The sequence below is a fragment of the Petaurus breviceps genome, unplaced genomic scaffold (genome assembly GCF_028583685.1).
Source record: "Petaurus breviceps papuanus isolate PSGF00001 unplaced genomic scaffold, PetGlider_PUasm1.0 90721, whole genome shotgun sequence".
NCBI classification, from domain to species: Eukaryota; Metazoa; Chordata; class Mammalia; order Diprotodontia; family Petauridae; genus Petaurus; species Petaurus breviceps.
The window spans coordinates 1,483,071-1,492,932 of NW_027187322.1; the positions used below are offsets into that span (position 1 = coordinate 1,483,071).

The window sequence follows — 9,862 nt, forward strand, 5'->3', positions numbered from 1 at the left end:
GGAGAAGCTGGCTTTGTGAATCTCTGTTCATTCTCCCCTTTCCCCTCCCCAAGACTATGCTGAGGCTTTGTTCAACCCCATCAAGCATGTCAGCCTCATGGACCAGAGGTCAAAACAGTTGGCAGCATTGATTGGTGAGAGTGAGGTGAGCAGAGCCATCTTGGTTCATCAGGGACTGGGAGGAGGGGAGAAATGGTGAGCTTAGCTCTGGGCCCCCACACCCTCCTCTTCCCCTATTCTTTCCTGCAATGAGTCTGTGTTCCAAAGTCCCTCCCAGTCCTGACAGTCACTTTTGTCCTATGGAGGAGGGTGCTTAGGGGATGGTGTCAACTGGAACCATTAGTTGCTGTGGGTGGGGTCCATTGCCCCAGAGCAAACATTTGCCAGGTGCTTGAGACAATCAGGCCTGTATTACTTCTTATCTCCTCACCTGGCTTCCCCAGCTGGACCCAAGAGGTGGGGAAGGGAATTACATCTAGCCAATCAACTTAACAAAAATTTCATTTTAAAAATAAGCTTTGTCAAAGCCTTTTGTATATACATCACATTCTCCTTCTTAACAAAGACACCAACCTTGTATGGCGCATTCTGCCCCAGTAGTCCCTCACCTCTGCTGAGAGAAGATATCCCTGCACTGATCTCTGAAAACATTATTGGTTCCTTTGATAATGGTTGGGTTTTGTTTGTTTTTACTGGGCTTGTGATTATATTGTGGTAATACCTATCAACCAATGGAGATCAGCAGTGCAAATCTGCTTAGGGAGATGCCTGAGCGGTTTTCCCAGGGCTATAGCCATATGTTGGAGGCAAGTCTTGAACCCAAGTTCAGGTATACCCACATTTTTTAATTGCGTAGAATTTAGATTCTCAACAAACATTGATCTTATACTGAGGCTAAAAAGAAATGACAGTGTTCCCTGCCCTCAAGGCACTTCCATTCTATTTGTTGGGGGGCTGGGGGGAAGAACAGGGGCCTTGAAGGAGAATTCAGGGACTCATGGGCATGAAGTAAAGGGGGACCAAGCAAGCCAGCTACGTCCAAGACTGAACATGCTTGGTTTTAGAAATATTTGTGGGCAGCTAGGTTGATAGAGCACCGACCTGGAGTCAGGAAGACCTGAGTTCAAGTTCAGCCTCAGACACTACTATGTGTCATTTAACCCTGATTGCTTCAGAATAAAAAGGGAATATTTTTATATATGTGATTGCCTTCCCTCCCCCCATAAACACGTCCCAGTAGAACTCTCTTCTAACAGCAGCAGACGCACAAAAAGGCGCATCGACATCTTTGTATGCCACACTGCGCTGTAGTCCGCCACCTCTGTTGCCAAACGCCCCCCCCAGACGGGAGGCGGGCACCTCTCTTCGTCTCTCCTCCATTGCTGATCTTGGCCCTTCTCACTATCAACGCCTCCTCTTGGCTCCCTTGGTCTTTGTGGTTCCACTGCTGTGGTGATTGCTTGGATGGTCCCGTGCTTTGTTCTTCATTGACCATATAAGGCCCCCTACTCATCTCTGAATTCTCTGTATTTCTTCTCTTTTTTTTTTCTTTACGGAGGGGGTAAGGCAGGGCAGTTGGGGTTAAGTGACTTTCCCAAGGTCACATGGCTAATAAGTGTGCCGTGTCTGAGGCCGGATTTGAACTCAGGTCCTCCTGACTCCAGGGCCGGCCCCTTTGTATTTCTTCTGACACGATAATACTCCATGACACTTGGGCACCACAGGGATTTTACCGATATGTTTTTGTCCTCTTGCATCTGCCTCTGGCTCCCAGGCAGGTCTCCGGTTTTTTGTTTTTTTTAAACAAAGAATAAAGAAGAAGGGAAAATGGATTAGTGAACCTGATTTCCATGTTGAAAAATCTGGGGTTATGTGCAGTGCTCCAAAGTAGGCATTTACTAAATACCTACTGTGTGCCCATCACTGTGCTAAATTAAGTACTGAGGGGATGGAGAAAGGCAAAAACAGTGCCTGCCCTCAGGGAGCTTACCATCCAGCTTAGGGACCTCTTGCAAATGACAGCCCCATCTGTAAGGGCTTAGCTGGGAGAGATGGTCCCCAGGCTTGGTGCAAGAAGATAAAATCTCTCCTCCCTGCAGGCGGCTCCTGAGACCCCACAGGAGCTGCCTTCTCGCCAGCTGGGTCCTCAGCTGTCCACAGGCTCCATACAAGGCTCCCTGGAATCTGGAGGCTCCCGGCCTCCTGGCTCCTGCACCTCTCCCACCAGCCCTTCCATAAGCAGACCAGGTGTGGGATCATGGACCTGGGAGTGGGGGGAGGGAGAGGGGGAAGCATTGTGGGGGGAAGAAGGTGGCAGGACCTGGGGGGTGGGGGGGCATCTTCTTCTTGGTCATGGGCACCAGCTGCTTAGTGTAGGGGGGACATGAAGGGGAGGGGTGACTCGAGGTCCAGCCAGCTAGTTGTTGAGTGTGTGACCCTGGGTTAGCTAGGTGGCCTGTTGCATTTGGAGTTTTCCCCTCCAGGCCTCAGTTTCCTCTTCTAGAAAGTGGAGGTTGGGGTCCCTTGCCCAGCTCCCAGTCCCCACAGGTCCCATGAGGGTCCAGCATGCTGATGGATGCTTGTTTGACAAGCACTGGTCAGAGATCATTGTCCTCTTCTCCCCAGGTCAGTGTGATGAGCTCATTGCCAGCATCCTGGGAGGTGAGGAAGAGGGGCAGCCTGGGGGAGGCCTGGGGTGGGTCCCTCTCCTCTGAAGTCACCAATCAGCCCATCTGGTGGGTGGGGGAACCTTGCACCCTGCAGCTCCAGCTCTGACGTCCTCCTTCCCCACCCTGGGTTTCAGAGGTATCTGTGACTCCCCTGGCGGAGCTGCAGGCCCACAAGTCCCTGGGGAAGCTTCGAAGCCGGCAGGAGCGCGACCTTCGCGAGCTGCAGAAGAAACACCAGCGCAAGGCGGCGGCACACACACGGCGGCTCCTCAGCCACCTGGCCCAGCACCAGGGAGAAATGGAAAAGAGGCGCAAGTACGTGTCTTGGTACAGATCCCGGGGCCTTGAACTGAGGCCATCAGGCCATTCTGCAGGTGGGAAGACTGAAGAAAGGACTTGTCCAAGGCCACTAGGGGATAGCAGAGGGGCCTGACTCCCAGGGCAGAGAGTGATCTGCCTCCTTCCTGGAATCCTGAGGGAGGTGAAGGTCCCGCTGTCCTGTGTCCTGAGCAGGCCACATCCACAGTCTGGTGTTTGGCGCTGGGCACTGCATTTTGGGAAGCTTATGGGTAAACTGGGGGGTGTGGAAAGGGGATGGGGAAGGGTCTGGAGTCTCTGCCATAGGAGGATCTGGGGAAAGAACTGGGGACAAATTTCTTGGGTGATGAAAGTGTGTGTGTGTGAGTGTGTGTGTGAGTGCGTGTGTGTGTGTGTGTGTGTGTGTGTGAGTGAGAGAGACAGAGACAGGAAGACAGAGGAAGCACGAGAGACAGTGCCACGGTGGAGTGTCGGAAAAGGGCCAACAGGTGCATCGTTATTGCTCTTCCCCGTCCCTTGGGAGGACATTATACCAAGAGGCAGATTTAGAGCAAGGACTGGATGAGAGGAAAACCATCTTGATGTTAGGAGCTGCCCATAAGTGGATGGGGCTGCCTTGGGAGGCAGTGAGCTCCCCATCACTGGAGGTCTGCAAGCCCAGGACTTGTGGAGACTTGAAAGGGCTTCTGTTCTAGCTCAGGCTGGACTGGCTGAGAGCTGTTCCAGCTCTGAGATCCTGAGACAGCTCCCTCAGTGAGTGGTGGAGGCCAAGGGCATCTGATATTGGGTATCTCCTCCCAGGGAGGGAGGGCCAGAGAAGCAGGAAGGGTGTCCCGATTTTGTCAGGCCTGGCAGAAAATGTGAGCAGGGCGGGGCAGCAGGGCGGGGCTGTGGCTTGTCAGGACCCTGAGTCCTCTCTGGATAGAGTCAGGGGGTCTCTGTCGACAGGAGTGGGGTGCTGGATGAGGAAGAGGAGGAAGAGATGAGGAAGTACCGAGAGCTGCAAAAGAAACAGCTTCAGAGTCTGTTGGATCTGAGGGAGGCTCAAGTTGATGTGGAAGCTGAACGTCGTCAGGAATACCTGAGACAGGTGAAGGGGGAGAGAAAACACCTGAGAAACAGGTGGGACCCACCTGAGACAGGTGAAGGGGGTAGGTGGGGAGAGAAAACCCCTGAGAAGGGCAAAGGTGAGACCCACCTGAGACAGGTGAGGGAGCTGAAGGGCCACACCTGAGAAAGGTGGGGGGAAGGTCACCCCTGAGAAAAGGTGAAGGGGAGCTCACATTGGAGGCAGGTGAGGCCACAAGCTGAAGGCCTTGCCCAGACAGCCAGTCCTTGCCTCTCTCCCCTTGACTTTGCCGTGGCCAGGCCCAGCTTCGCCTTCGGGAGATTGTCCTTGAAACACATACGGCTCAGTTGAAAAAACTGAAGGAGACCAGTGAGAAGTGAGTATGGGGTCCTGGAGGGTGCAGCACAGCCAGCCCCTCTGCTGCTCCTGGGCTGCCTGACCACCCTCCCTGTCCCCCCCCCCCCCCAAACCAGGGAGAAGAAGGAGCTGCAGAAGATCCTGGACCGGAAGAGACATAATAGCATTTCTGAGGCCAAGTCCCGGGAGAAGCACAAGAAGGAGGCGTAAGTGGGCAGGGCAGGGCAGGGTGTGGATGTTTTGCTGTTCAGTCTTGTCGGACTCTGTGACCCCATTTGGAGTTTTCTTGGCAGAGATCCTGCAGGGGTTTGCCATTTCCTTCTCCAGCTTATTTTACAGATGAGGAAACTGAGGCAAACGGGGTGAGGTGACTTGCCCAGGGTCACAAAGCTAGTAAAGGTCTGAGGTCTGAAGCCAACACCTCCTGACTCCAGACCTGGCACTGTATCTGCTGTGCCACCTTGCTACTGTGGCTCAGATCCTGGCTCACTGCTCTGGCCTCAGTCATGTCTCCCACCCCATCTTTCCTTGTTTACAAAGTGAGAGATGCAAGCATCTGTGAGGTCCCTTTTAGCTCACAGTCTGTGACCTTATGAAGGTGCCCGCTAGATGCTGGCACCGTGCCAAGGGCTACCGCAACCCTGGGAGGCAGGTACTGTCATCACCCCTGTTTCACAGAAAACAAAGAGGTTAAATGACTTGCCCAGGGTCACACAGCTGGGTTTGGTCTCTAAGCCCCGTGCTCTCTTTACTCATTGTCATCCAGCTAGCTGCCTTGTGATCCTATGACATCACTGCCCTCTCCTGGGCCTTAGTTTCCCTGTCTCTAAAATGAGTGGATTGGGTTAGAGGACCCTCTAATGGGTACTACTTAGTGACTTCCCAGAAATGCCTGCTGTGGTTGGTTATGTTGTCAGAGGTGGGTGAAGGGAACTCAGCAGGGCGGAAGGAGGCTGAACCCCCACCCCACTCCCTCCACAGGGAGCTGACTGAGATAAACCGTCGGCACATCACGGAATCTGTCAACTCCATCCGAAGGGTAAGGCTCAGACCCCTGCCAGTCCCTGGGGAGTGGGAGTCCTGAAGCTGGCGCCCACCCCCCTCCCCCACTCTGAGGGACCCCGCTAGACACTCCTGACCCCTGCTCACCCGTAGCTGGAGGAAGCCCAGAAGCAGCGCCAGGAGCGGGTGGTGGCTGGACAGCAGCAGGTTCAGGAACAGCTGGAAGAGGACGAGCCAAAGGTGAAGGGGCAGGGGGCTGGGGAGGGGAGGGCCGGCTGGGCAGGGAGTAGTGGTGCCCAGGTCCTGAGGGTGCGTGTCCCCTGCAGGCAGTAGCCCAGCTGGCCCAGGAGTGCCAGGCCCATCGGGCACGGCTGCCACAGGAGATCCGGCAGAGCCTGTGCAGTGAGATGCGTGTGGACGAGGACGACCTGGGCTCCCATGACGGGCCCGGCATGGGCACCGGCAGTGGGCACGCGCTGGGCAGAGCTAGCAACGGGCACGCCCTGGGGGGCAGCACCAGCAACGGGCACGCCCCAGGGATCGAGAGGCAGGAAGAGAACACCCAGTTCTGAAGCCAGTGGGAGGGGGTGAGGACAGAAAGGGAAGACACTAAACTTGTTTTTAAAACTTATTTTTTTTTTAAATTTTTTATTTTTTTAAATTCAGGAGGGCAAGAAGTCTCCACTAACCCTCCTCCTTCATCCTCTCCAGTCCCATCTGGTGTGTGCATGTCCATGTGCGTGTGCGCATCTGTATGTGTTTGTGTGTGCATCTGTATGTGTTTGTGTGTGTGCATCTGTGTTTGTGTGTGTGTGTGTGTGTTTTGTGTGTGTGTGTGTGTGTGTACTAGTTCCTGTGTTCCCTTTTAGTCCCTGGCCCCCCTCCCTAAAGCTGAAAATAAGGGCAGGCCCTCTCCTGCCCAGGGCCAAGGATCACCTGGGGTGGGTGGGGAGAGAAGGGATTAAAATTGGGCCTGGCCCTCCCCCTTCACACTCCAGGGGCAGGAATGCCCCTCCCCACCCAGCCATCATAATTTCTTTCAGGTCCCAGGGTGGGGGGCATTGGAAGTGCCCTCCTCCCCATACCCTGTGCTTCTCAAGCCCATGAGGCCTTTGTGTTTTGGGGGCCAGGAGGGTGGGGCTGGGTTGGGTGGGCCTTGTCCTCGCCAGCTTTGGGGATCAGAAGCATCAATTTCTGTCTCTTACCTTCTTGTTTTTGGTTTCTATGTCAATAAAAGTGGATTCCAAGGCCTGTACCACCTGTGCCTCTGTGTTTGGGGAGTGGGTGAGACTAGGGGTCTGCTGATCTCAGGAGCATTATACTGGCAGCATCCAGGCTGGGTCACTCCCAGTCTGGGTGTCAGTTGCCTCACCTCCAGAATAAGGGCTTTGGATGGATGAGATGGTTCTGAGGTCCCCTCACAAATGATTCAGCCTTATCCTCTGTTACTGTCCGGTCTGGAAGCCCTCATTGCCACCAGGCACACTTGGAAATGCCCTTCCCATCCTGCTTTCCACACAGTCCAACCCAACCTTTAAAGCCTGGTCACCCCAGGCACAGGACCTATCTTCTAGCTGGTACCTGTGCAGACCAGATCTTGGAAGCTGGGATGCTGTGTGTCCCCTTGTCCCTGGAGGACCCAGATCAGTGCTGCTTAATTATTCAATGCTCCTTATTCAAGGCTTTCCAGGAGGGACTGGAGCAGCCCTTTGGGGAATGGTGGCTCACCCAAATCTCTGAGGCTCATCCTTAGGGAGTGTTGTCCAACAAACATCCTCCACCAAGATTCCACCCTCCTCCTCCCAAATCAATCAATAAGCCAGTGCCTGAGAATTAGGGCTGGAACTGGCGATAACAAAGAAAGGTCCTTCCCTCAAGGAATTCAGTCTAGTGGGAGAGAATACAAGCAAACTGTGTGTAAACAAGCTACAGACAGGAAAATAGGAAATAACAGAAGGAAAATACTGCAATTAAGGATTGGGGAAGGCTTCTTGTAGAAAGTGGGATTTTAGTTGGGACTTAAAGGAAGCCAGGGAAGTTTGTGGACATCAGAGGAAGGAGAGCCCTCTAGGCATGGAAGACCTCTGCCTAGATGGAAGGTCCTGTTCATGGAACAGCCAGGAGGCTGGTGTCAGTGATGAGTAGTATTGGAAAGTCAGGTGTATGAAGACTGGAAAGGTTGAGAGGACCAGGTGATTAAGGGCTTTGAAAGTCAGGATTTTGTTTTTGTTTTGGAGTGTGATAGGGAGCCACTGGAATTTACTGAGTAGGGGATCAGACCTTTTAGGAAAATCCCTTTGGTGGCTGAATGGAGGATGGACTGGAGGAGGGAGACTTGAAGCAGGCAGTAGTTGCTGCTGCTGTGATGGATGGAAGTTGTGAGGTGAGGAGGGTTTGCACCTGGGTGGGCATGTCTTAGGGGGGAGAAGGGAGCATAATAGAGGTGAAACTGATCAGAGATACACAAAGGTGAAACCTAGGAGAGGTGTTGCAAAGGTGAAATGTACAAGAGATATCCCAAAGGTGAAATGTACAAGAGATACCCCAAAGGTGAAATGTACAAGAGATACTGCAAAGGTGAAATGCACAAGAGATATCCCAAAGGTGAAATGTACAAGAGACACCGCAAAGGTGAAATGTACAAGAGACACCCCAAAGGTGAAATGTACAAGAGACACCCCAAAGGTGAAATGTACAAGAGATATTCCAAAGGTGAAATGTACAAGAGATACTGCAAAGGTGAAATGTACAAGAGATATTCCAAAGGTGAAATGTACAAGAGATATTCCAAAGATGAGATCTACCAGAGATATTGGAAAGGCAATATACAGTAGAGACGTTCCAAAGGTGAAATCCTTAAGATATGGTACAAAGGTGAAACTGATAAGCCTTGATAACACCTTAGATATGGGGGGTGTGGGGAATGTAAGGGGTCCAGGATGACTCTTAGGTTGTGAGCCTGAGGGACTTGGAGGATGGTGGGGTTTTTAATCTTAATTATTAATAGTAAGATATTAATATCCAAATAGGGAAGCTAGGAGTGGGGGTGGAGAAACATCATGAGTTCTCTTTTGGACATGCTGAGTTTAATGTCTATTGGACATCCAACTGGAGACATTTCAAAGACAGGTAGAGATGAGAGGGATAGCAGGTCTGCAGAGAGACTGGGGCAGGAAAGGTAGATTTGAAAATCATCAGCATAGAGATGGTCATTAAATCCATTTTTAGCAGAAAGGAGGGATGTGGCCTTTAACTTGGGAGCCTTGTTCTAACCTTGACCTTCATATTTGTTTCATGTTGGTTGGAGTTCCCTTAGTTCACATCAGTATAATCCTTCTGCTCTCTTCTCCCTCCATCATTTCCTCCACTTCCTGGATTCCTGACAGCATCATTCCATTCCATGATGTTCACCTACCCTACCTAGACCAGTTAATCCTTTCTTTGGCCATACATCTTCAGTCAATTTTTTCATCATCCCAAATATATAAAATTTTTTTTGTTATGCTAAATACTGTGGCTGTGAGATACCAAGTATGAGGAACCCCTTTAATATCAAAGACTCTCAGAACCTTATATTTGTCAGTGCATGAAGTTGGAGAGAAGTAAAGGTGACAATGATGGTATTTGGGGATTCCTCATGATAACTCTATAGGCATCTTGGGTCCCTGTTTTGGAACCCACTAAATCTAGTGCAGCCTCATTTTATATGCCAGGAGGGTAACATGCAAGCAGCAGAACCAGGCTTAGAACCCAGGTGTCCTGAATTGGGGTTCTGGGCTCTTGCCAGGGCCCCCACCACCCCTTCTCAGTCATCAGAAGCTCCTAGGCTGCAGGCAGCAGGTGCAGGGGAGCTGCCAGCTCTCCTCTGCTGTCACTTTGCTGAAGGGCTGACCCCTGGGGAGAGTTGCACCGCTGGGCAGGGTCCCTGGGGCAGCTATTTCTGGAGTGTGCTTTCTATTTAAGGTGTGTCAAGCTGGCAAGCTCTCCCCTCAAGCACGTGCCTCCTCCCAGCGTGGCTGTGAGCCTGTGGCCCAGCTGGGGCCCTAGGCATCAGGAGAAGAGCTCTGGCCAGTCTTGGGAGACCAAGGAAAAGGCCAAGGGGTTGACCCAAAGGGGAGGCAGATGTCACAGTTTGATTTGAAGTCAGAGGACCTGGATGCAAACCCAGACCTCAGGTGAATCATTCCCTGCTTTGGCTTTCAGCCTTACCTTATTATAAAAGGGGGGGGGGGGTGCAGCTAGGTGGCCCAGTGAATACAGCACTGGTCCTGGAGTCAGGAGGACCCGAGTTCAAATCCAGCCTCAGACATTGCATGGCATTGGGCAAGTCACTTAACCCCAATTGCCCTCCAAAAAACAAAACCAAAAGAAAAATGAATAAAAGGAGGGGTTTGGTTTATCCCTAGCTCCTAGCCCTCACATTCCCAGTTCTAAGGCCCCTCCCTGT

At 52.1% G+C, this 9,862-nt stretch overlaps 1 protein-coding gene across 3 annotated transcripts in view; it reads left to right on the plus strand.

The window, feature by feature from the left end:
* PLCB3 (phospholipase C beta 3) overlaps positions 1-6,670 on the plus strand; it is a 19,997-nt gene extending 13,327 nt beyond the window's left edge. For all 3 annotated transcript variants that reach the window (XM_069066237.1, XM_069066238.1, XM_069066239.1), the window contains 10 exons: positions 54-145; positions 2,100-2,247; positions 2,626-2,661; positions 2,804-2,984; positions 3,936-4,077; positions 4,356-4,432; positions 4,530-4,619; positions 5,395-5,452; positions 5,569-5,655; positions 5,742-6,670. In XM_069066237.1, coding sequence (XP_068922338.1) covers positions 54-145; positions 2,100-2,247; positions 2,626-2,661; positions 2,804-2,984; positions 3,936-4,077; positions 4,356-4,432; positions 4,530-4,619; positions 5,395-5,452; positions 5,569-5,655; positions 5,742-5,987 — 1,157 coding nt within the window. In that variant the 3' untranslated portion in view covers positions 5,988-6,670. The remainder of the gene's footprint in view (positions 1-53; positions 146-2,099; positions 2,248-2,625; positions 2,662-2,803; positions 2,985-3,935; positions 4,078-4,355; positions 4,433-4,529; positions 4,620-5,394; positions 5,453-5,568; positions 5,656-5,741) is intronic.
* The last annotated feature ends 3,192 nt before the right edge of the window (positions 6,671-9,862 follow it).